At 37.3% G+C, this 27,743-nt stretch overlaps 1 protein-coding gene across 2 annotated transcripts in view; it reads right to left on the bottom strand.

Annotated features, from left to right (window-relative positions):
• Positions 1–23,058, bottom strand: part of GAS2L3 (growth arrest specific 2 like 3) — a 39,426-nt gene extending 16,368 nt beyond the window's left edge. The window contains exons 1-4 of one of the 2 annotated variants that reach the window (XM_058741650.1): positions 22,933–23,058; positions 8,353–8,400; positions 2,178–2,346; positions 694–809 (exon numbers count right to left, since the gene is read on the bottom strand). In XM_058741650.1, the coding sequence (XP_058597633.1) occupies positions 694–809; positions 2,178–2,346; positions 8,353–8,376 (309 nt within the window). In that variant the 5' untranslated portion in view covers positions 8,377–8,400; positions 22,933–23,058. Of the gene's footprint in view, positions 1–693; positions 810–2,177; positions 2,347–8,352; positions 8,401–9,316; positions 9,448–22,932 lie in introns of those variants that run through there. The other variant, XM_058741651.1, reaches the window with a different exon arrangement.
• Positions 23,059–27,743: the final 4,685 nt, after the last annotated feature.

The following is a 27,743-nucleotide window of genomic DNA, read 5'->3' on the forward strand; positions in this document are numbered from 1 at the left end:
CCACTGTCTCCCAGCAAGATGATACCAATTTATATTTCTACCAACACTGTGTGAGGGTCCAGACCCCACATTCACAGACCTCAGATCTCATCAGTGACCAATGTCTGATGAAAAGAAGAAACCTCATCTACTTCAAATCATGAATTTAGGGTCAATGGAAGAAAAATGTCTAAAAAAATTATTATTCATTCAACCAAATTATAGAATTTACCATCAAGACGATATATATATGGAGAATATGATGATGATGATGATAATGCTGATGATGGTAATAGTAATGGTAATAATAATAATAATAATAATAATAATAATAATAGCCCCAAACTGTGTGCCAGGGACCAACACAAGCTTTTTTCTCATTTAACTCTCACAAGTGAGAATACTGTTCTCAGGAACAGCTAACTAGTTACTGGATATTAACTCACACTAAATGCTAAGCTAAATACCATCCATACGTTACCTCATTTAATTTCACCAAATCTTCACAAATAAATCTAACAAGGTAAATGTCAATACCTCCATTTTGCAAGTGAGAATATTTTTTTCAGATGCTCAAAAAGATTAGGTAAATTATCTAACGTCTTGTAGATACTTGGGTGGAAGTTCACAACCTTTCAGACATGATAAGAAATGTACATAAACAAACTAATATGTACACAGGTATAAAGTCACTACTGTCAAACATGTTCTTACCCCAGGATCTTCAGAGTTGCATGTTTTCACCATGTTTTGAAGAACATCAATCAGTTGGCATAGTAGTACTCCATTATCAAGTTCTTCCAATAATCGTTCTGCCTTAACTTCAATACCTAAAAACATATTTTAAAGTTAAGATCTACTAGAAACAGTAAATTCAAACAATATGGTTAAAATTTAATTAAATGTAATTAGATTATAGCTGAAACACAAAACAAATTTAGATCAGACCAAATATTCACTCTTAGAAATTACAGTTAAAATAGGTAATGCCAAACTACATGAAAGACAACTGAAACAAAAATATCTGTGATATAGAAGGAAAAATAAAATGACCATTTATTTCATTTTTTAAAAACTAGAGTGTTTTATTTTTCAATATTAACTGTTAATGTTAAGTTTTGATTCATTGCACGTTACTGCTTACACAAGAAAAATATTCTCTTTATATAAGATAGACATTGTTACAATTTTAAAATTATAGGTAATAACATAACAACCACCCAGGGAATACCATCTTTTCACCTCTCAAACCTTTCTTTAGAACCATTATTATTACATAATAAACTTAAAAAAAAAGTTACCAAATCATCAGGCTGATAAAAACTGTGCAGTTTTTTTTAATTATCTTGAGAAGGCCATAGATAAGCTTTATATATTCCTTTTTACAAAAACTTTGGAGTGCTACATGAAATTTTGCATTTAAAAAGAGAGCTTTAGGGGGCATGTGGGTGGCTCAGTCGGTTAAGCATCAGACTCTTGATTTCAGCTCAGGTCATGATCTCATGGTTCATGGGATGGAGTCCTATGTCAGGCTCTAAGCTGACTACACAGAGCCTGCTTAGGATTCTCTTTCTCTGTTTCTCTCTCTCTCTGCCCCTCCCCACTCATGCTTGTTCTCTTTATCTCTCTCTCTCAAAACAAACATTTAAAAAGAGAGAGAGCGAGCTTTTTTTCTGGAGAGAAAGTTCAGAGCACTCCTCAATTCTAATTGAGTAAAGAAATATGATGCCAGATATTCTCTAACCTGACACTTCCTCCTAGGGTTTACATGCCTCTACTCCTCAATGCCTCAGAAATAGCAATCATTTTAACTACAGTATATATTCTACTCAGAATTTCATTCCTTATATAAGATTAAGGTGGGGGAGGTCAGTAATATAGACCCCAATATCAGACCTATATACTTTAAAAAAAGATTTTAACATTAACAACTGAAATGTTAATTATTCAAAGATCACTACTGACCCCTTCTGTTAAGCCTCAAACTTCCTTACTATCCAAGTCCTAAGGTTCAGGGTGAATTGGAATATTTCCCCAACTAGAATGTAAGCTTGTTGAGAACAAGAATATCATATATTTCCTTCACTAAATTATCCCCAGGCTCTGGAACAATCACTCCCCAACAAAGAGTAAGTAAGATTCTCAATAAATATTTACTAAATAAAAAATACAATTTTGAGTATCTTTTCAGGCCTTACCTAACAAACCAGATAGCCATATTGACAGATCTTCTTGCATGGGCAACAGGGTGGCTTCATGCCTCACAGCTATCCACTCATCATACTGACAAACATCAGCCAAACCTGGCCCATGTCTGGGGGTCAGAGGACTCCGCGGACTTAGAGGCAGGTCTTCTCCAAACCACACCTAGAGAAAAACAGCAACTTTTTTAAAAGTCAGCATAACTCACATCTATATTTAAATGATGAATTATAGACCATATATTATATACACATATACTAAACTGCAGCAATTCACAGAAATTTATAAACTAGAAGAAAACTATTAATCTAGACACTCGAGATATTTTCAGTATTCAATACTGTGGTAAATATAAGTAAATCCCTAATCAATGAATCGATATCAACCAACAGGATAAAGGCCAACAAATACCATTTTCCTTCACCTGCTAGCTAAGTTTAATAAGTTACTTGATCAGGGGTGTCTGGGTGGCTCAGTTAAGTGTCCCACTGGTTCAGGTCATGATCTCGTGGTGTTTCCTTCTCTTTCTGTTCCTCCCCTGCTCATGCTCTGTCTCTCTCTCTCAAAAATAAACAAACATTTAAAAAAAATAAGTTACCTGATAAGACCTCAGCTTCTCAGCTCTAAAATGGGTTAAGATACATCTTTGTAGTGTCTAGCATTGGGCCTAGCAGTATTTGTTATACAATGGATAAATGAATGAATAAATGCATAAATGACATTTTATAAGCTTCTGGTCATTATATAAGAATTATCTAAAAAAAAAATCTAAATAATCTGATTTTTGCATGGCCCACAATCTAAGAATGGTTTTTACATTTTTTTTCTAAGTTTATTTTTGAGAGAGAGAGAGCAAGCTGGGGAAGGGCAAAGAGAGAGGGAGAGAAAGAGAATCCCAAGCAGGCTCCATACTTTAATTCCAAGTCAGCATAGAGTCCGATGCAGGGCTTGAACTCACGAACCATGAGATCATGACTTGAACTGAAATCAAGAGTTGGATGCTTAACCGACTGAGCCACTGAGGCACCCTGATTTTTACATTTTAAAATGGCTGTTATATAAGTACCTACATAATTTGTTATATAATGATGTTATATAATAATGATGTTATATAATAATGTTATATAAGTACCTACATAAGTACCTACATAAAAGCCTCCATTTTGCCTATTGGCTCATAAAGCCAAAAATATTTACTAGCTGGCCAATTCCTGGTTAAGAATAAAAACTGACAGAAACATACTGTCAATCCGACACTCACAAAAATTTGAAATACAATTAGATATATTTTAATATAATATTATTTAGAGAAAAGACTATCATCTCTCAACTCAGGAAGGGGTATTTGAGCCCAAGTGAAGTGATGAGGGGTTCTCACAGGAGGGAATCTTGAAATGGAGGATTAGGCCTTGAGTGAGATAAGAGAGTGTCCACACCTGGGAAAAGCCCTGTGCACGGTATCAGAACCTGAGTAGGATGAGGGTGTCCACAGGGGAAGATGAGGGAACAGCCCAGTGCAGGGTGTCAGAGCCCAAGTGAGCTGAGAAAGTCATCAATACAGGGAGCAACAATGGGAGACTGGTTACATTCACAGGGATTTATCAAATGGGAGCCAGTTTTCTCACTGCCAAAGAAGAGAGGTATAACTCTTCTACGGAATGAGAGAAAACTAGAATGAATCCTATGATGACAGGAGTATCTTTCACCAGAAAGCAAAGAAGGGCTCAAAGAATGATCGGGACATACCAAAATGACATAGATGTTAGCGTAAAGGGACTTCTACTGGCTAAATCAAGAGCAATTTGAGCATCAAACAATGATATAAATGGATTATAACACATTGAGTAAAATAAAAAAAAAACTATTCTTTCATATAGATAAAAATATATGAATAAACTTGGATTTTGATGAGGAATTAGATGTTTATATAGTTTCAAAGTACTTCCCCACAAAATGCTTATTACCAAGAGAAGAAAGAATAATTTTACAGTAGAGAAACCTGACAGATAGCAACTTAACCAAGTAACAAAGGTAAACACCATCAATAATGGGACAAATCAAAATCACATTCTACCTGAAATGATGCAATGAGAAAACACAATATCCCTCTGTGATATTACTGCCAAAGATGCATAACCTGAATCTAATCATGAGAACAGGCAAATCCAAACTGAGGGACATTCTACAAAATAATTGGTCTATAATATTCAAAAGTGTCAAGGTCATTAAAGAAAGCAAAGTGTGAGATACTGTTCTAGACTGAGACTAAGGGACATGGCAGCTAAATGTAGCTTGTGATTCTAAAACTAGACATTATGGGGACTACTGGCAATACTTGAATATGGTCTGAATATTGATTGGATGGTAGTACTGTACCAATGTTAATATCCTGGCTCCAATTATTTTATTGCAGTTCTGACAGGAAGATGTCTTTATTTGTGAGAAATACACACTAAAGAATTCAGAGGTAGTGGGTCATTAGATTGGCAACTTATTCTCAAATGGTTCAGCAAACAAATACCTCTGTTCTACATTTAAAGCTACTTTTCAGGCTTGTGATTACTTTAAAATAAAGTTTTTTTTTATGTTTAAAAAAAGAGGTATGAGTATAGGTAATACCAAGTGAATCTAGTCCTTTCTTGATTTTTAAATGTAGATCATTTTCCTGCTAAAATATATTAAACTTATTGAGGTTTATTTAAGGCAAGTCTTACTACACCAAATCAAAATCCACATCACCATTGTTAATCCAGACAAACTTTGGAGGAAATGAAAGAAAGAAAGAAAGAAAGAAAGAAAGAAAGAAAGAAAGAAAGAAAGAAAGAAAGAAAGAAAGAAAGAACTGCTTTCAATCTCCTATGATGAGAAACAAACACATTAAAAAAAAAAATCCCAAAGGCAAAGAAAGAAAATGAACACAAGAGGAAAACAGGAGTAGTGAAACTCAATTAAAATATCCAAAGACAAACAAACAAACAAAAAACCCATAACTTATTTCAGGGCTGTTATTTCAGGAACTAAGGGTAGAGACTGGAGAATGAACTCCTAAATATATGAAGACCCTATAAAGTTTTAGGAAAAAGACAAGATGTCCTTTTTATTTGTTTCTCTGAATTCTCTTACAATTATTTCAAAGGGAGTATAGCAAAGATTTACTACCTAAATCTTCCTTTCATAAGCATGTCTTATTTCTGTTTATAATCCCAGAACTCAGTAGAAGACATAGCACATGGTACTAAGTCACATATTTGTTGACTAATTGAGGATATTAGCAAATGACTCTGTGTACCATCAAAATCAAGATGCATCTCACATTAGAGGGTATTTCATAGTCAACAGAATCTTATTTGTCTTTTAACCATTTGGCTGAGCTGGAAAAAAGGCACAGCATTTGCAAATGTTTGTCAAGGAAAGATGTGCATTAGTTAGAAAGGTGGTTTTGAAAAAAATCATCTGTGAAAATGGAGAAGTTAATATTAACAAGTCATTCTAATTTCTTGCCACATTAGAGAGAAGAATACTTGGATTCTCCTACTATTGCCATAGAAGATTCTATAATAACCTGGGCTGGTCAGTACCATATTAATGTTGTTAAAAGTTAGATGTAAATAGCAGAAACTGTCTGTGTAAAGGTTGTTCTCAAACATGCGAAAGCTGTCATATTGCAAAGATTCTTAACCCATAGGTAGTCTGTAGATGAACTTGAGTACATACATAAACAACTTACATTTAGGCAAAATTTTATGCCTACATACAAACGGGCCTTTTCTCAGTTCATAGCTTTTTGTCAAATTCTCAAAGGGGACTATGACACAAAAGAGATTAGGAACTATTGTTCATTTGTAGACTGTATGACTATTTACTAATCAGAATGAAGGATATAAATTTAAAAAGAGGGACAAGGAAGATCTTTTTTTTTTAAGTTTATTTATTTATTTTGAAAGGGAGGGGGTAAAAAGCAGAGAAAGGGAGAGAGAGAGTCCCAAGCGGGCTCCATGCTCAATCCCACAAACTGTGAGGTCATAACCTCAAGAGTTGATCAAGAGCTGGATGCTTAACTGACTGAGCCACCCAGGTGCCCCAAGGGAAGATCTTAATGTATTAAATTAATAAGAAATCAATTGACGGGTGCCTGTGTGGCTCAGTTGGTTAAGCGTCTGACTCCTGATTTGGGCTCAGGTCATGATCTCACATTTTGTGGGTTTGAGCCCCGCATGGGGTCTCTGTGCTGACAAATGTAGAGCCTGGTTGGGACTCTTTCCATCTCCCTCTCTCTCTGCCCCACCCTGTCTCTCAAAAATAAATAAATTTTTCAAAAAATAATAAATCAATTAATCAGCTATCTGATGGATGTCTCCTCTCTACAAGGCACTTACGAATATGCAACTGGCTTATATAATTAGCTGAGAAAGAGGTGAAAATCCTACAAAGTTCTCACATTCATCAGAGAGAGAATCAAAAAACATCCATGAGAGATGTCAAGGGTACTCTTATAAAGAATTAATAAAGATGAATCTGTAAAATCTGGATCAGAGAAGATTTCATAGAACTTTAAAACAAAACTCTGAAGAAAATTACCAAGTTAAGAAAATATTAATGGCATTAGAATAGAATGAGAAAAACATGATCAATGTGGCAATGATATAAAGCACACCATAAGGAATCAAGAAAAAACTGATGACATTTCTGAGACTTGGGTAAAGAGGTGAAAAGAGGACAAATAGAAATAATCAGATTAAAAAATGGTATTAACAATGGTTTTGAGTAATGAAGGAGTTTTGAGCATCCTCAGTGTGGGTTTGAGAGGACTCAAAGGGCAAGAACAAGACCTTTTGGAACACTGCCATGGACTTCCAAGTCCCAGAAGGAAAAAAGTATAATAGAACTCTTCATTAACAGAGTGGAGGATACAGCTGCATAGTACACACAGGAGGGAGTATAAGCAGGATCATGTTCAGAGTTGCTAACATTTGATAAATAAATCATCTTCTCTAGGCTTCACTCACTGCCATCTTTCTAAGAATGAAAGAAAGAAAGAAAGAGAGAGAAGAAAGAAAGAAAGAAAGAAAGAAAGAAAGAAAGAAAGAAAGAAAGAAAGAAACAGAAAGAAAGAGAGAAAGAGAGGGAGAGAAAGAGAGGAAGGGAGAAAGAAAGAAAGAAAGAAAGAAAGAAAGAAAGAAAGAAAGAAAGAAAGAAAGAAAGAAAGAAAGAAAGAAAGAAATACTTTCAAGATACAAGTTTAATCTCCAGTTTTATATCTGGAGAATTTTGTTGTACCAATGATGCAACCAAATTTTGGAAGTGTCTACTATGCAACGTATATTCTAGTAGGCACTTTGCTCATGTTCCCTCATTGATGCCATTGATTTCCTCATAACGACCCTGAAACATAAGTGCTATTATCTTTACCTTGGAGGTAAGGAAGCAGAGACTCTTAGAGGTAAAATAAGTTGCCAGAATCTCACAACCAAGAGTGGCAGACCCAGAATGAGAAATGATTGATTTTAAAGTTCTCACTTTGCAAGGCAAATTTTATTAATAGCTAGCTGCTTGCATCTTTATAGGTAGAATTTCAATGTGATTTTTATCTTTAAGATTCAAGCATGTTCTATTTATATCAAAAGAAAACATTTAGAAGAATATAGAAACAATATAGCAAATACCAACTCTGGACATCATTCAAATTTAAGATTATTCTGGTTTGTCTGTTTATCTTGCCTCCCCTGACCAAAAAGCAAACAAAAAAACACTAAATTTTAAGTTTTAATGCCTGGTCATTTACAATCATAACAGGGCACAGAGACAACTGTATAAAATAAATAATTTATAATTCTTTTCATTGATAGCTCTTTTAATTACAAACACATAATAAATTGTAAGGAGAGGGAAACTACAACATATTCCAATTCTCTTCCCTCAGTAGTATAAGTAAGATGGACCCACAAATTCTAAGGAACTTTTGAGTCTTACAAATATTTAATAAAAAAGTTAAAATTAAAATCTTTTCAGAGCTAGAAAGTTAAAATATATTAATTCCTGTAACTAAAATTTGATACTTAAGAAACTAGTTCCTTAAACACATTTTGTGATAATTTTAATATTTTGCTAATTATCATAAATTTATTATAATCTCATAATTTAAATACATATTTTTCCAAGAAAAACACTTACTTGAATTGCAGGTTGCATGGCCATCTATGTTGAAATGAAAATGCTTTTCTGAAAATAGAACAAAACATTAATATGCAAATAGTGGTAGCTTTCCTACTCCCCCACCTCCAAATTACAAGGAATCTGCTTTAATCTTCCATTTAACTGAAAACCTAAAACTTTTTCTTCTATTTGGAATAGTTTGACTGTAGGAGAATTCAATTATCACCCCTAGCTTCTCACTTACGAAAGTATTCCTCATTTAAAAGAGGAAAACCTAAAACACATTTAATATGTAGTTTCTGGCATTGATATCAAAGTAATTCTTGAAGCATCTGGCGAGTAAAATAAAACTTAGCACATATAAAAGTCTCCCAAAAATTTCCCCTATAAACATAATGTAAGCTGTAATGCAAACATAAATATCACAACTGATACCGAAGTCAAGATAAAGAGATCGTATAAGTTCATCTGGACTTTGTATAAAGTCACAGGCTTAACCATTAGCTTCTTCTGCCAGACAACAAGGTAATAAAGACAGACAGCAATTTTAACTATGAAACAATACTCAGGGACTTTCTATAATAATTCTACATAAGCTATTTTATCCATAAGGTGCTAAAGACAAAAAAAAAAAAAAAAAAAAACCAGAAACAAAAAACAGCAATTTTAACTCCAAAGTACTATTTTTGAAATGTATAAGAAAAAACTACAATTTAATTAATTAAGTTAGGTTAATAAAATTCTTTAATGTATTTTTAGAAAGGAAAAAAGTTGAAGAGTTTAAAAACACTCACAATAACATAGACAATAACATATAAAATTTAGGAATATTGATTGTTTATACGAGCATAATATACTAGTCTATTTTTATGTAAACCACCATTAAAACATTCTAATAAAAAATATAAAATGGTTTATAAAGCTATAATGCTATCAATTTCCAAGGAAAGTTATTTTCTCCTCTAAGATATACCAAACATACCACTTTTCTTTCAGGAATATTTCTGCTGGTACCAAAGTTGAACTTGAGCTAAATCTAACAAAAGTCTAATATTACATCACGTTTTCTTTGCGGGAAGGCAAAGGACAGCAGAATGTGCTTTTTGATGTCATTTTTCCTTCCCTCTACCATAGCAAAAGGCCAAAGTACAATTGAGCATTACTAATAAGCTTGTTATGCTTCCCACGAGCTAATTCAGTGGGGAATACATTTTCCTTTAGCATAAATAATCCTTTGTCCTCAACAAAGATCCACAGTAAGAAGCTTCCGAGACCATTTTTTAAAAATGCAGCAAAGAAGCTGCTCCCATTAAAATAAGGAGTCCCACATAATCAGACAAGAGCTTTAACAGTTGGAACTGCCAACCCAAAACAAAAGAAGGCCTAAATTATAAGGCGTGTGCAAATCAAGAACAGTGACACATTCACAAAGAAGCTATCACAAGAATGTTTAGTAGTTGCACTTTTTATGCAAAAATCCAACAGAATTCGTTTTATGAAAGAAATCAAGAATTTGTGCACAACCTTCAGTCACTTGAACTTTAGCAGAAGAGTCTTTTGTATATATATTTTCAAAACATTCTTCTTGTATAATGCAAAGAACTACTTTTAAGATGACAAAATATGACCATCTAAATTACCTTTAAAAAGAGATTCTTTAATAAAATCGTATTCAGATAAGCTATAATGTATCTTCACATAGGAAAAATTATCACATATGCAAATATATATTTTATTGAGAAATTTTTATAAACTGAGATGTATCAGTAAACCATCAGTTAATTAATGAGTAGTCACCATGTCCCAGATACTAAGAGCCAGTTGTAGATATTTTCTAGTCACTTACTATTATCTTTCTAAACCATTTTTGTGTCTCAGGCTTTTAATCCCAAGAGTAGCATCTATTCTAGAGTTGGCCCCGACCCCAGTCTGCATCATAATTATGATTCTTGCTTCTCACTCATTTGATTACCTATTCTCCTCTTTTCTATCTTTCCCTAAAAGTCTCAGTCTCTATTTTTCTCATATAAACCAATTATGCTGAGTCAGCAGCATTTCTTTTTTTTTTTTTGGGGGGGGGCTGCATCTTAATTAGCAAATTATTGCCTTTATTTTGTTTTGTTTTTGTCTTTCTTCCTTTTGGGGGGAATCTATTTCTATTCTTTGCCAACTTGAGGAAGTCCTTTCCCTTAGATTTGGGCAAAAAGACCTCTCATGTGACCAAGTCCAAACTATACTGTAACACTGCTGGGAATCATTCACAAGACCAGGAGCTTATCCAGAGATCATAAGGGAAGAGTACTATACTTAACCTTTAAAATCTGGGGAAAACAGGGGCGCCTGGGTGGCGCAGTCGGTTAAGCGTCCGACTTCAGCCAGGTCACGATCTCGCGGTCCGTGAGTTCGAGCCCCGCGTCAGGCTCTGGGCTGATGGCTCAGAGCCTGGAGCCTGTTTCCGCTTCTGTGCCTCCCTCTCTCTCTGCCCCTCCCCCGTTCATGCTCTGTCTCTCTCTGTCCCAAAAATAAATAAAAAACGTTGAAAAAAAAAATTTTTAAAAAAAAATAAAATCTGGGGAAAACAAAACACAGAAGGCACTCACCTACCTGAAACTTGAATAGGATTTGTACCTAACCCACTTACTCATCTTAGAAACAAGATCAGTCATGAGGTCCTTAAGATCATTTATGGTAAGCCTCTTCATACCAATTTGACTTCAGATCATGATTGGCAAAAATGCCAACCTGTTGAACTGATCCTTTGTCCCATAGCTGTAGGCTCTGAAACAGTACATGTTTATTCCTCACCCATGTTACAAGATATGGCGGGAGAGCATAAAGTGGCAAAGCTCATTCCTGGTACAAATCAGGGGGCCAATTTAAAAAAGAATGGCAAAAAAGCAAAGAAATAAGGTAAGTTTTTTTCAGAAAAATAATGATATTAACTGCACCGTACCACATACCGTACTCAGACACCAGATTATTGCCAAGATACATAAGCTGCAGGGATATGGTAAATTCCAAAGTTGGGATAGTGGGACAATGTTTACTGCTGAGGAGAGGGAGGAAGATGAGATTGAGGAGAAATGGCTTTCAACTGTACTGGTAAGATTTTATTTCAAGATAAGTGGTGAGAACACAGGTGTTATACTAGTCTGTACACCTTTCTGTATGTCAAAAACCATGTCATCATTTTTCAAGGCTTCATTTAGAAAAATAGTTGTAAAAGATATCCTCTCTGATTTGTTCAGGGGGAAAAATGTCTTAGCTTTAAAATTTTGAGTTAAATATTTTCTAATTGCCTACTAGGGAAAATAGAAATGTTATAGTCATACAAAACATATTTCACTTTTTTAATGTGTTCTAAAACAACTCACCATAGAGACACCAGCTATAGTAGTAAAAAATAGCAGACACATCTGGTTTGAATTCCAGGTCTAGCATATTAACTATATGACCTTGGGATTCTTAATTTCTCTGATTCTCAGTGTTCTCATCTGTAAAATGAAATACCACCACCTCCTTCATATGGCTATTATAAAGATTAAGTGAGATGATACATATAAAGGACCTGACAGATAACTAGCACTTAACAAATTAGTTGGTACAATTAATACTGTGATGAGACATAATTATAGTTTATTTAACATAACTTATCAAATTAAAAAGAGATAAGGCTAATAACGCTCAGAAATCATTAAACATAATATGGATAACTTATTTTACTAACATAAATAAATATAGTTATAAGTGAAAGCAAAAGCTATAAAATGCCCATGTCATAATTGGGAGGATACTCACATATTAATTTATGACTCACAATTCTCTTGGCTAGAATAAAAGTCTTTAGGAATTTATCTAACATAGGCCCTTTGCTCCATTCAGCCTATCTCCTCATTGTTCTCCCTCAGTTTCGTTCGTTTCTGTGGCTATATTGCGGTTCGGGCTGTATGCTTTTCCATGTGGTGTATACTCATTCATTTATTCAACAAGCATTTACTCTTCCTCTGCAGTGAACCAGCACCATAGGCAAGAGACTAAACAGTAATGAATGTAACAGACGTGTGACTGCCCTTACGGAATGAATACACCAGTGGGAAGGTTTAAAAAAAAAAAAAAAGGCAACCACACAAATGAATACACAGTGTTAAATCATGATAACTGCTTTGAAGAAAAGAACAGGGAAGGAAACAGCTACTTTAGACTTAGATTAAATGATTAGAAACGGTTTTGCTGGACGGAAAACATGAATTTGAAGAATGATAGGATTTAGCCAGAGAAAGAGAGGAAGAGTTCTAAGTATAGAGAATAATTTTTGTAAAGACTTTGAAGAGAGAATGTGGCACATACCTAGAACTGAAAGAAGCAAGTATGGCTGAAGCATGGAGAATGTGTGGCTTAGGATGGGGTTGAAACATTAAGCAGCAGCCCCATCACACAAGACCATGTTGAGGAAATTAGATTTCATTTTAGGAGCAGTGAGAACCCATGGAAGAGCTTTAACCAAGGGAGAGACGATCTAACTCATAGTTTCAAAAGAACTCTCTGAGGGGAAGAGAGGAGTATGGGAGTGAAATAGTAATGGGTTTAAGAGAGAAAGTGGGAAGGAAACCGAAAGGGGAGTGGGTAGAGATGGGAAAAAGAACCAGGGGAATCAATGAAAGAAGGAGACAAAGACAGGGGTAGAAACAGTGAGACCATATAGGAAATGGGAGCATACAGGAAATGAGGTGGAGAGGTGCCTAGCAGAGGAAGGGTTAGGAATCTACTGCAGTACTGCAGTAGTTTGGTGACAAATGATGGTGACTGAACTAGAATGTGGATAGTGTCTCTACTCAAGAGAAGTGGATGGATTTGATATCCACTTCAGTTAGAACCAAGACTTGATAATGGTTAGAAATGGAGAGGTGGATAGGAGGGATGTAAGGACAGAGTGAACTATTAAGAATGACTCCCAGGTTTCTGGCTTAAGCAACTGAGCAAATAGTGGGAGATGAGGATGATGGGAGTCTGAATAGATCAAAGCAGGGAACAGAGTACTAACAGGTCAAAAGTGCTGTGCTTTGGTCATGTTTAATTTGAGAAGCCTTTAAAGACAGCCAAGTGGGAGTGTCGATCTAGCAGTTGGAAATACTATTCTAGAGCTAAGAAAAAAGTTCAAGGAGGTAGAAATTGTCAGCAACTACTTGGGAGGTAAAGCCACTGAAAAGAATGAGATCATCTAAGAAAGAAATGGAGAAAACAGTGATAAAGGCCTAAGAACAAGTCCTGACAAAATCCAACATTTAGACATGAGAGGTGTTAGCAAAGGACATAGAGAAAGAGGAGTTGAAAAGATCCCTCATCTAAGATCATCTCAGCTAACCGGGCTTATAATTTATTACCTCCTCCTAGTAGCCTTCCTGACTGGTCTGAATTACTTCTGATTTTATCTTTAACTCTTGAATTCACATAGCATTTCTCAATCACGTCCTTTACACTGCTTCATACCATTTTGTATTATTTCTTTACATTGCTTCACCAACTATAAGTTCCTGGACTGCTGTTGGAAACAGTATTGAAAAAAGTATTCAAGCCTAAAGTTTAGGAAACATTTTTGGTAGGAAAAATTTCAAAATCTCTGGAGAAAACTGGGTTGTCTCCCTTCTCCACACTGCTTTTGTTGTAGAACAAAATGTGACAGTAGGTTAGAAGTGGCTACATAGTAGACAAGTATCTACTGGGAGACCATTTTTGGTATTCTTTATTATTTTCATTTATTATGTAACCTAAATTGATAAATGATTTTGCCTTTCACCCAGCATGTCCAAAGTGAAATATGTACAGTGGCTACTGGTTAAGGTACCAGCAGGTCAAGTGAGATGCCTTAGAATCACTAAGAAAAAGAAAACGACTAAAAATGGTATATAGGCAAAGTATCCAAGTGAAAAGGACAGAATAGCTGTGCCAAGGGGCAAGGATTCTGGAAGCAATGTGCTACTCAGGAATTTGTATGCCTCAGTGGACAGTACATTTTTATTACATCTTAAATAAACTCCATTTGTGGTAGACAGAATAATGACTCCCCAAAATGCCTACATCCTAATCCCCAGAATCTGTGTGTGAGCAAGATGTGCTTTACAGATTAAGTAAATTAAAGACTTTGGGATAACAGATGATCTTGGTGAGTTCAATGTAATCACAAGACTCTTTATAAGAAGGATGCAGAGGCCAAAATCACTGATAAACATAGATGCAAAAATCCTCAACAAAATATTAGCAAACTGAATTCAACAATACATTAAAAGGATCATACACCATGATCAAGTGGGATTTATTCAAGGAATGCAAGGATGGTTCAATATGCACAATCAATCAACATGGTATATACCATGTTAACAAACTAAAAAATAAAAATCATATAATCATTCAATAGATATAGAAATAGCATTCTAACAAAACTCAACATCAATTTATAAGACAAACTCTCAACAGACTGGGTATAAAGGGAACACTACATATCAAAGGTCATATATATCAAGCCCATAGCCAACATCATATGGTCAAAAACTGAATGCCTTTCCTCTAAAATCAAAAACAAGACATGGATCCCTACTCTCTCTACTTTTATGCAACATAGTATTTGGCAGTCATAGCCAAACCAATTAGGCAAGAAAAAATAAAAATATCTAAACTAGAAAGAAATAAAACTGTCACTATTTGTACATTACATGATATTACATATAAAACACTGTAAAGATCACCAAAAAATTCTTAGAACTAATAAATGAATTCAACATTTAGACAAGAATCAATACATAAAAATCTGTTGTTTTGCCCCATGTCAGGCTCTGAACTGATGGCGCAGTGCCTGCTTGGGATTCTGTCTCCCCTTCTCTCTGTCCCTCCCCTGCTCATGTTCTCTCTCTCTCTCTCTCTCTCTCTCTCTCTCAAAATAAATAAACTTTAAAAAAAAAATCTATTGTTTCTATACACTAATAATAAATTATCAGCAAGAGAAATTAAGTAAATAATCCCATTTACAGTGGCATCATAAAGAATAAAATACCTGGGAATAAATTTAACCAAGGAGGTAAAAGATGTGTACAAACTGAAAATTGTAAAACATTGATGAAAGAAATTAAAGAAGACACGAATATATGAAAAGATATTTCATGCTCTTAAACTAGAAGAATTAATGTTTTTAAAAGGTCCATATTACCCAAAGCAATCTACAGATTCATTGCAATCCCTTCCAAGATTCAAATGGCATTTTTCACAGAAACAGAACAAACAATCCTAAAATTTGTATGTAACCACAAAAGGCTCCAAATAACTAAAGCAATCTTAAGAAAGAAAAACAAAGCTAGAGACATCACTCTCCCTGTTTTCAAAACTATATTACAAAGCTGCAATAATCAAAACAGTATGGGTAGCTATACTTGCGATAAGTACAGAATAATGGATAGACTTGTGGAATCACTATGTTGTACACTTGAAGCTAAAGTAACAATGTGTGTTACATTACACTTCAATAACAACAACAACAAAAACAGTATGGTACTGGCATGAAAACAGACATACAGATCAATAGAACAGATTAGAGAACCCAAAAATAAACCCATGTTTGTGGTCAATTTTTAACAAAGGAGCCTAAAATATGTTATAGGGAATGAACAGTCTCTTTAATAAATGGTGTTGGGAAGGGGCACCTGCGTGGCTCAGTCAGTTAAGCATTCAACTTCGGCTCAGGTCTGATCTCATGGTTTGTGAGTTCAAGCCCAGTCAGGCTCTGTGCTGACAGCTTGGAGCCTGGAGACCGGAGCCTGCTTCAGATTCTGTGTCTCCATCTCTCTCTGCCCCTCCCCCCACTCGCACTTTCTCTGTCTGTCCCTCAAAAATAAATACACATTAAAAAAATTTTTTTAATGATGGGAAAACTGGACAACCACATGCAAAAAATGAAACTGGATCACTATCTTACACCATTCACAAAAATTAACTCAAATGGATTAAAGGCTTGAATTTGAATGTAAGACCTAAAACCATAAAACTCCTAGAAGAAAACATTGGCAGTAAGATCCTTGACATCAGTCTTGGAGATGATTTTTGGATCTTATTCCCAAGGCAAAGGCAACAAAAGCAAAAATAAGCAAGTGGGACTACATCAAACTAAAAAGCTGATGCACAGCAAGAAAACCAACAACAAAATGAAAAGGCAACCTATGGAATGGGAGAAAGTATTTGCAAATCATATATCTGATAAGGGCTTAATATCCAATTCAACTCAATAGCAAAAAAAAGAAAAAAAAGGAAAAGAAAAAGAAAAAGAAAAAGAAAAAGAAAAATCTGATTAAATAATGGTCAGAGGACCTTACCTTTACAGACATTTTTCCAAAGACATACAGATGGGCAGGCAGCAAGACATCATGAAAAGACAACATCACTAATCATTAGGGAAATGCAAATCAAAACTACAATGAGATATCATCTCACACCTGTCAGAATGGCTATTATCAAAAAGATGAGAAATAACAAGTGTTGGTGAGAATGTGGAGAAAAGGAAAACTCATGCACTGTTGGTGGGAATGTAAACTGATATAGCCACTATGAAAAACAGTATGGAATTTCCTAAAAAAAAAAATGAAAATGAAAATGAAACTACCACATGATCCAACAATTCCATTTCTGGGTATTTAATCAAAGAAAATGAAAGCAGTGATTCAAAAAAGATATATGCACCTCCATGTTCACTACAGCATTGTTTACAACAGCCAAGATACATAAACAATGTAAGTGTCAACTGATGGATGAATGGATAAAGATGTAGTATACAAATACAATGGAATATTATTCAGCCATAAAAAAAGAATGAAATCTTGCCATTTGTGACAACATAGATGGACCTGAAGCGCATTACGCTAAGTGAAATAAGTCAGAGAAAAACAAATGCTGTATGATCTCATTTATAGGTGGAATCTAAACAAACAAAGCAAGCTTACAGATAAAGAGAACAGATGGGTGATTGCCATAGGTGAGGACTAGGGGGTGGGCAAAATGAGTAAAGGGGGTCAAAGGATACAACCTACAGTTATAAAATAAGTAAGTCATGGGGATGTAATTATAGCATGGTGACTGACTATAGTTAATATTTTATTGCATATTTGGAAGCCGGTAAGAAAGTAGACTTAAAGGTCCTCATCACAAGAAAAACAATTATAACCATGTATGGGGATGGATGCTAGCTAGATTTACTGTGGTGACCATTTTACAAGATATACAGATATCAAATCATGTATATTGTACATCTGAAACTAATATAACATGATATGTCAATTGTGCCTCAATAAAAATACATTTTATTTTTAAAAAGGATGCAGAAAAGTCAGAGAAGGCAAAATGAGAAGCAGAGAGAAAAAAGGAGATATCATGATGGAAAAGAGGCAGAGAGGGAGACAGATTTGGGTTGTGTCACTGAGGGCTGTGACGATGGAGGAAGGAGTCAGGGAATACAGGCATCCTCTCAAAGCTGGAAAAGGGAAAGAAATGGACTTTCCCCTGGAGCCTCCAGAAAGAAGGAAGCCCTGACAATATCTTTTTTTCTTTTTTTAGCTCATTTCTGATTTGTGACCTCTCAAACCATAAGATCATACATTTGTGTTGTTTTAAACCACTAAGTTTGTGGTAATGTGTTCTAGTAGTAATAGGAAAGTAATACACATCTTAAGTGGAGAATGGAAACTGCACCCAGAGGGTCAAGACATTTGGCCTGAAGAAAGTGATACACATCCAGAACATGATTAGAACATATAGTGAGCCCATCATGTTTGAAGCAATGAGGAAAATGGCACCAGTTGTAAATAGTATGCTAAAATATAAACAAAACCAACCAAACAAAAAAACATGCAGAATTTATAGGTGAAACCCATTGTGCTATGCATTGTCTACCATCATCATCATCACCATCATCATCACCACCAAAGGGCCCTGCCTCTGTGTAACTGAGATCATTTACTCATTTACTCACTCATTTAACATTTACAAAAGCTTCCTGTGTTTACTACAGGGAACAGCACCAACATTCGCCAAGTTAAACAGGTCATCCATGATTCCTTCCTCTCCCACGCCTCCACCGCCTCCTTGAATCCCTCAGTCAAAACAATCTGTGACCATATCTTATTGCTTGTACCTCTAAGTTTTCTCTTCAATATCTATGGCCACCCCTCTAGTTCAAGCCACCATCACCTCTCTCTAGCTTTACTGAAACAGCTTCCAATCAGTCACCTTTTCTCCAGCCTTGGAAGTCTCCAACCTGCTCTTCACGTACTACAGCCAGACCGATCCTTCACACTCATCTGAGGACACCTTACTACTCCCCTGCTTAAAACCCTTAATGACCCTCCAATGCCTTCAGGATAAAGCCCCAACTCCCCAACAAAGCTAACAAAGCTTTATAGGTTCCCGCTAGCCTCTTCTCTTGATCCTCACACTCCAGCTATACTGAACTTCTTTCAGACCCTTTGAGCATGCTCTCTCATCTCTGGGACTTTGACATGATGATCTATCTACATGCAACAATCTTTCTCCTCCTTTCCTCAAGACTCCCTCCTACCTATTTTCAGATTCAATTCCTCTAAGAAAAAAAAAAAAACACAAAAAAACCTCATGAACTCCCTCCCCACTTTAGGGTACACAGCAATCAATACATGCTTCTATTTTACTCTATACTTTATAAAATAAGAATCTTGGGGGGGGGGGTAACATTCTCCATTTCTTCTACTACAATATAGAAATCAGTGCTAAAATTAATACCAGACTTACTCCTAAATACAATAAATGTTGCATTTATCGCTAAAGGAAACATGAAACAATAATGAAGTAAATCTGTGGTACATGCATTTAAGGAAAAAGCAGCTTCCAAAACAGATGAAGACTCAAGAGAAAGAAATAAGATTCTTAGAGCTTCATAAAAAATTACGTTATTTGCAAAATTATAAAGACTGTTCATTTGTTGGGAGTCTTTGCTTTTCTATTTGAAATTTTTCTCTTGCAATGTTTCATAGAGATTCCACCTGAATAACTTAATTTTATGTTTGACAGAACTATTCATTTATCATAAAAATTTTTAAACAACTTACAATCAGTTAGCCTTTATATATGATAAACTAAAAGACTCTATGGAAAACATACACATACACAAACACTAATATAAATAAATGTAAAAACAACATAAAGCATCTATTAACAGGAAGGTGCTCAAATAAGTTGCAGTACATTATTCAGCCACTTGAAAAAGGAAGAGCTATAGCTACTGCTATGAAACGATGTCTATTATACATTATGTGACCAAAAGCAATCTGCAGAGCAGTATGTGTTGTTATTAGGATCACAATGTTTTCCAAATTGGGGGAGGGAAGGTGTGAAAAAGAAAAACTCCTGCACAAACAAGTTTTTCAACAGCCAATTTTATTTTTAGAATAAAAAATAGTAACAAGTCATCCATCAAGAAAAAATAAGTCATTATGTTTAAAACTCTATGTAAAAGGAGTTCTTCACCATAGCTAATATTATACTGTTACAGAAAAATGTATGGTGTGTGATAGTAGGCAGAAGTCTCTATTAGTCAGCACTTCAGCAATATCTATCATATGACTGATGGTCTTTGTACTATAAATTCCTAAAAGCTTTCAACATCAAAGATGAAATTAACATTTAGTGCATTCGCTACATTTTATTACCTTCTAGTTCTTTGGAAATTAGTGATTTATAAAATACATGGTAACTCTGTTAAAACAAACTACTCTGTAGCAAAGTAATAGCATGAGAAAACTTTTTAGAATGAGAAACACTGAAGAAATACAATTGTAATTACTGCCTTATCTTGTAATCATGGCTTCTGAGGCATTTCTCTGTGGCAGTTAAATTTCAATTAAAAATGGGGAAACTGGCAGTGGGACAAACTTACTGACAGACTCAAGCTTCCTACTCTCTCAAATTCCATGTATATCACATGGTTCATTAGGTATGTAAAGGTGTATCTGATATCAAAGTATAGAAAGCAATAGGTAACAAGAAAGCAAAACACATGCACACATTCACGCAGACATACACAGACATGTTAATGTAAGAAAGTAAAATCTAGGGGCGCCTGGGTGGCGCAGTCGGTTAAGCGTCCGACTTCAGCCAGGTCACGATCTCGCGGTCCGTGAGTTCGAGCCCCGCGTCAGGCTCTGGGCTGATGGCTCGGAGCCTGGAGCCTGTTTCCGATTCTGTGTCTCCCTCTCTCTCTGCCCCTCCCCCGTTCATGCTCTGTCTCTCTCTGTCCCAAAAATAAATAAAAAACGTTGAAAAAAAAAATTTAAAAAAAAAAAAAAGAAAGTAAAATCTAACAATCCATATTAACCTTAATCCCTTACTTTCCTCATCAACAGTAGGCTTCAAAATATTATTGAAATAACTGAACTTTCTTCTCTTATCTCCAAACTTGAGATTTACAGGGGGGGAAAAAACAGTAGAGGAGTGCTGCATAGTAAAAATATAGTGAATACACAAAAGCTAAATGGAAAAATACAAATTGGGAAACATTATTTCTAAATTGGCAAATTCTCCAAACACCACTGGACTCATTTAGTGTTTTAGTAATACCACATTTGTTACTGACTTTATTCTCTTATCACACACTTTGATCTACCATCACAAATTATTTCATTATTTTTTTTTTTAATTAAAGAAGTGTTCAGAATAAACCTATGCCCATGGCAGAAATGAACCTGGGCCATACAAACAACTCTGTGCAGAGAAGTTATATAGTGCTGGGAATATAAATGAAGGGAGGTGTGACACAAAGAAAAGCGTGGACTGAATTCCAGGAGGACTTAGTAGGTTATTTGCTTTCTCTGAGCTTCAGTTTCCTCATCTATTACAGGGAGATAACATCAACTACATTACAGGATTACTTACAGGTTTAACAATAATGTAAGTTAAGCACCTAAAACACATACCTGCACATCCTAGGTAATAATGAGTCTGATAAATAGTAACAGTACTTAGTATGTGCCAGATACTATTTTTAATGCTTTACAGGCATTAAATTAATCAATGAATGAGAACTCATCGCTGCCTCTGGCACTGCCTTTACCTTCTGCTCTCTCAGCCCTTTGGGTGTAGCTTGAAACTTTCAATACAAATTAAACAGCACAGAAATAATAATAGCTCTGTGCCGGGCACTGTACTAAACTATTTATATGGATTATTGCATTTAATCCTCATAACAACCTTTCCATCAATACGGTAGGGAACTAATATTAACCTTCTTTCACAGATTAGGAAACTTATTTGGCCTTAGAAAGATTAAACAACTTGCCTAAGGTCACACACATGATAAAACCTGATTTCAGAGCCTGAATGTTTAGCAACTCTGCTATGCTGAAAAGAAATATTACTTTTAATTCAGTAATGTCAAAATAGCAGAGGCATCTACTATCCAAAGTCGGTTGGCTTTTAACGAGCTTTTGAAACAGATGAGTCAGACAACTTGTATCAGAATCTACGCTAGAAAATTCTCATCGGTTTCCACTTTTTCATTCAAATCCATTCCAATCTCCTCCCAAAGAAAATCTGAGGTGGTGAGAATTCCAATTCTTAACAATTTAAGCGCCAAGAGAGGTGATCAAACAGTAGTTCACTAACTGCTTATCTTCTGAGAAAGTAGTTGTTAGCGCGCTTCATCCGAGCAAAACAAAACCCAAAGCGTGACTTGGACTGGGCCTGCAAAAAAAAACCCCATCTCTTCCCTTAAAGACTGGATCAGCAACTCCACCGTGCGTCCCGTAAAGCACTCTTAAATCCATAAAATTCAATCCCTGGGTTTGAAAAGATTAGTTAGGAACCAGGAGTGACTCCACGAGGAAGCAAGCTTTCCAAGTTCTCCCTGGATTTCCAGAGCAATCTACAAGTCTTCCCTTTCTTTTGCAATCCTCCCCCAAGGCAGCCCTCCAAGCTGAGGGGTGCAGGTGGGAAAGCAGAGCCCTGTCCGGACCAGAGAGAACAAGTAGGGAAGAAGCTGTAAACTTTGCCGGCAGGCAAAAAGGAAGGTCTGTGTCACTCTCTCTCTCCAAGGTCAGTAACTTCATTCATTCTTCCAAAGGGTGGTGTTGAGGAATCAAGTGACCCTTATCTGTGCTACGCGCTTGGGGATAACGGTGCCCCCGGAGACCCTCAACTAAACTGCAGGCTCTGATCCCTCTCTAGATTCCAAAGCAGAGCGGTAAAGGCGGATACCTCTTTCCCCACCTACTGTGTCTGCACCTGCCATCCCCCCGCCCCTGCACACCTGTTGCCCCTCACGCCACACGCAAGGGTGGGCAGGAGAGGGCAGGGGAGGGCAGGCAAAACTTCACCTTGACAGCCCCAGGGACCAATCAGACGACGCGAACTCTGCGGCGGGCCAATCGCAGAACGTCTTGGATCCCGCAGCCCCAAACAAACCACCGCTTGGACTCCGCCGAGCGCGAGAAGGGGGGTGGGGGTGGGGTCCCTCGACCGGCACCTGAGGGGCAGCAGCCCCTAGAAGGCGAGGGAAGGCTCGCGAGTTAAAAAGAAGGCAAACGGGGAAGTACTCACTCGCCCTGGCGCGGGATGGTCACTTCTTCCTGCGGGGTGACATCTCAATTCAATCTGTGCGGCGCCGGCACGCCCCTGACCAACCGCCGCCGCCTCCGCCTGAGCCTCCGGGCTCGCAGCGGTTCGCCGCCTGTTTCGAAAGGACCAATCAGAAGGCGGAGGGAGGGCGTGGCTGGAGGCCCCGCCCCGACCGCCGGGAGCACGCGACCGGCGCGAGCGTCTCAGTCAGCCCAGGGTGCCCCCCCTTCCTCCTCTTGGCGTCTCTTGGCGTCTCCCAACTCTGGTGGCCAAACCCCGCTTTTTTTTTTTAATTTTTTTAACGTTTATTTGTTTTTGAGACAGAGAGAGACAGAGCATGAACAGGGGAGGGGCAGAGAGAGAGGGAGACACAGAATCGGAAGCAGGCTCCAGGCTCTGAGCCATCAGCCCAGAGCCGACGCGGGGCTCGAACTCACGGACCGTGAGATCTTGACCTGAGCTGAAGTCGGAGGCTTAACCGACTGAGCCACCCAGGCGCCCCGCAAACCCCGCTTTTCAACCGAAAGGCAAAGTGGCTCGGTCACGGAGCGAGTCCGCGCATCTGGCCCCTACGCGACCTCAGCAGCCCCGATATTTGTCCCGATAGGCATAAGAGGTGAGGCAGCATCGCCTCCAAACATCCTGAAGAGTTGCAAGGTAGAGTTCAAGGGCGTTGCCCTGAGTTTTATTCACATCTGTGAAGAGCCCTTACCAACCCTAAGCCACTGGAGATCTGGCTGTACTGAGGGCGCCACGGTTTCCGGAGACAAACTGTCACCCAGCAGGAATGGGAGTCGCTTCCTGACAGAGGTCCCTCTTCCTGTGAGGGGTTGGTGGTGAAAGATGGAGAGGATCCTGTAACTCCCAGTCACAACTGGAAGCAAAAAGAGGATGTTGGCTCTTCAGGAAACATACCAGGCAACGGAGTAAAAATAAAAAAAAAAAAAAATTACCCTTTTCACAATGAGGGACGCTTATTAGCTGCTGTGAGGGTTTAAATAAAGCAGAGACTGGAGTTCGATGTAGCAATAAAGAGGTCTCTAACTGTAACTGGCTTGCTAATAGTGAAGAAGAAAAAAAAAAAAAATCAATGGCCAAAAGCCTGGAGGCCCAGATCCTTCCCCTCTTGTTGGATTTTGTCAGGTCACGTCACTTCCCCGGGCCTCAGTTTCCCATCTGTAACGTGAGGGCGTTCCCCTGGAGTGAGGTTCTCTCTCTAGCGTTTATGCCTTCATTCACACATCAAGAACAATGAGGAGGTTCTGCTGCTGCTTTGCTGAGGAGACTAAAATGAAGACCGTCCCCGCCTCCAAAGTGCTCAGTGGCCTGGTACAGGCTCAGTGAAGGTGTGCCAGAGAGGAAACCCCCAACGGTCACGGAGGGTGACCATCAGAGGTTCAAAAGGAGCTGAGTTTTGAAGGATGAATAGGAATCTGCCAAGAGCGAGGATAATTGGGAATAAGGAGTGCTCATCACGTTTCCAGAGATGTGAGAGCACCTGGAATGTTCAGGGAATTGTAGTTTTGAATGACTAAAGTTTGGGGATTGGGAGATGGGTCACGCTGGAGGCGTAGGCACGATGAAAGGCCTGGTGGGTGCTCAGGAATTTAGAATTTTTCTTGGAAGTCGTTTGGGATTGGCTATTAAAGGGGTATGAGGTTTCAAAAAAAACAAAAAACAGTTTCCAAGGATTTTTGAAGAATAGAATAAGACTGGCGACAATTCCACCCCCCCCCCCCCAAAAAAAGCCATCGCCTAAACTAATTCAAAAGTGATACAGCTGGAGAGGAAGAGGTCTCTGGAGATACCTAAGAGGCTGACTTATCTGGACTTGGTTACCATGTGACAGCGGTGCCAATCTAAGGAATGTGGGGAAAGAAAACTGCATTTTGGTTTCAGTTTGAAGTGTGGGAGGAACATGCAGGGTGGTTAGGTCTGAAGTGGTTTAAACTGGCTGATGCAGGAGACACAGATCTGAGAAGTTAATTCGATAAATATTATCAAGTACTTGCTCTGTGCCAGACTCTCCCAGCACAAAGGGTCCTGTTCTCACAGAGCTTACATTCTGGGATGGGTGGGTCAGATGGCCATTCAAACCTTGACAGTCTAAGTGGTAATTGAACCTGATGCCCTGGAGTGGTTGCTCCTTTTTGACTAAATTTAATCCCAGAACCCTTTGCTCCCCCTGAGTGCAGCAGATCAATTTGCACAGGCCCTGCTGTTCAAATAAACACATGTTTTATAATATTTCTGTTTAAAACTAAAGGACAGTTTGTCACGCAACATCATTTAGTCAAATTTTGAAGTGGAGTTGTAGCTTTAAGTTGGATTTGTTGGGGCCTAATATAAAAATCTGGCCACTTCTCTACAGAACTTTTAAGAGTTGTTTGACAAGTCGTTCGTTTTTTTTTTTCTTACATGCATACTATGTGCCTAAACATTTGAATACCACTTAATAAAAGTTGAAAGTATGTTGTACTCCTATATGTACTCTCTCTCCCTCATACACACACACACACACACACACACACACACCAGTTAGTATTTCTGAAGCACACACTGAAACTGGCAGCAGGATATTTCATGCTTGCTTTCTTTTTATTTTCATTGTCTTTGTAGTTTGTCTTGGTAACTTCTGTGCCTTATAAAGATATAAGACAGTGTGGAAGAAAGTGACTCTGCAATCAAAACGTCTATGCAGGGGCACCTGGGTGGCTCAGTCAGTTAAGTGTCCAACTGTCCAACTCTTGATTTCAGCTCAGGTCTTGATGTCACACTTTGTGAGATTGGGCTCTGTGCTGACCAAGCAGAGCCTGCCTGGGATTTTTCTCTCTCCCTGTCTCTCTGCCCCTCCCCTATGTTCTCTCTCTCTCAAAATAAATAAACATTTTTTTAAAAAGTCCATTAAATCACTTCTCTTTAAGCCCATATCCTTCACTGAATAAATGTATAGATTGGGTGAGGAGTTCTCTTCTAAATTCTTTGATTCTTGGTGCTTTTCCTTTCTGTTCCCTTCCCTTCTTGTGCTTTTCCCTGCTTTTTACTTTCTGTACAAAAAGAAAGTTCTGTTGCTTTCTAAACCTCACTTTTACATTAACTCCCAGTTAGTAACCCACACCCTAAGTGCACTCACCATCTTACCTATCTTGATTTTAACACTGCAATTACTAATTGAGGGTTCCACTTAATGAGGTACAATCTACTTTCATGTGTAGATTTTCTAATTAGTGGTTAGGTTAATAGACATATTTTAGAGGTCCTTATTTTACTTGAAATTGCCATGGTTAGAACATGTACAGCAAGTCTCACCAGTCTGTGTCCATCAGATGACAAAGTCTATTATAAGTTATGACTTTGCCAGAATTATGAAGATGTACCTACTTTAAGAAAGTACCATGCTTGGAAATCTAAGTTTTAAAAAAAGTTATTACATTAGGAATAATCATTTATCTGACTAATCAAACATCTCTACAGAATACAGAAGAACGTTCAAAATCATATGCACCTTGGATGTTGAGATATGATTTGGCTTTTTCACGGCCCTTTCAGGGCTGGAATGCTCTAGTGCTTAAAATATACCATAGTTGCAAAAATAAGTTTAAAATGTATTAAGAACTTAGTGTGAGACCTGAAACCACAAGAGACCTAGAAGAAAACACAGGCAGTAATTTTTCTGACATCAGCTATAGCAACACTTTTTTAGATATGTCTCCTGAGGCAAGGGAAATCACAAAATAAATTGGGACTACATCAGCACAGCAGAGGAAACAATAAAACTGAAAGGCAACCTATGAAAAGGGAGAAGATATTTGCAAATGACATATCTGATAAAGGCTTAGTATCTAAAATGTATAAAGAACTCAGGCCGCCTGGTGGCTCAGTCAGTTAAGTGTCCTACTCTCAGTTTCAGCTCAGGTCATGATCCCAGAGTCATGGGATTGAGCCCAGAGTTAGACACTGCACTAAGCGTGGTGCCTGCTTAAGATTCTCTCTCTCTCTCTTTCTCTCTCTCTTTCCCTCTCCCCACTTTCACTCTCTCTCTTTGAAATAAAATATATATATTCAAAGAACTTATACAACTCAACACCACAAAAACAAATGATCCCATTTATTTTTTTCAAATAATCCAACTTAAAAAGATAGAAGACATGAACAGACATTTCTCCAAAGACGACATACAGATGGCCACAGACACATGAAAAGATGCTCAACATCACTAATCATCAGAGAAATTCAAAATCACGATGAGATATCACCTCACACCTGTCAGAATGGCTACAGTCAAAAATTCAAAGAACAACAAGAAAATACAAGAAATACAAGAAACAAGAAGTGTTGGCAAGGATGTGGAAGAAAAGGAACTCATGCACCATTAGTGGTAATGCAAACTAGTGCAGCCACTGTGGAAAACATTATGGAGGTTCCTCAAAAAATTAATCATAGAACTACCATATGATCCAGTAATTCCACTACTGGGTATTTACTCAAAGAATATAAAAACACTAATTTGAGAAGATATACACACCCTTATGTTTATTGCAACATTGTTTACAATAGCCAAATTATGGAAGCAGCCCAGGTGTCCACCGATAGACGAATGGATAAAGAAGTGATACACACAGAAGCACACACATGCACACTTACATATGTATGTATATATATGTAAGTATATACAGTGGACTATTATTTATCCATAAAAAAGAATGAAATCTTGCCAGTTGCAACAACATGGGTGGATCTAGAGAGTATAATGTTAAGTGAAATAAGTCAGAGAGGAGACAAATACCATATGA

This window comes from Neofelis nebulosa, chromosome 8 (genome assembly GCF_028018385.1).
Source record: "Neofelis nebulosa isolate mNeoNeb1 chromosome 8, mNeoNeb1.pri, whole genome shotgun sequence".
Taxonomy (NCBI): Eukaryota; Metazoa; Chordata; class Mammalia; order Carnivora; family Felidae; genus Neofelis; species Neofelis nebulosa.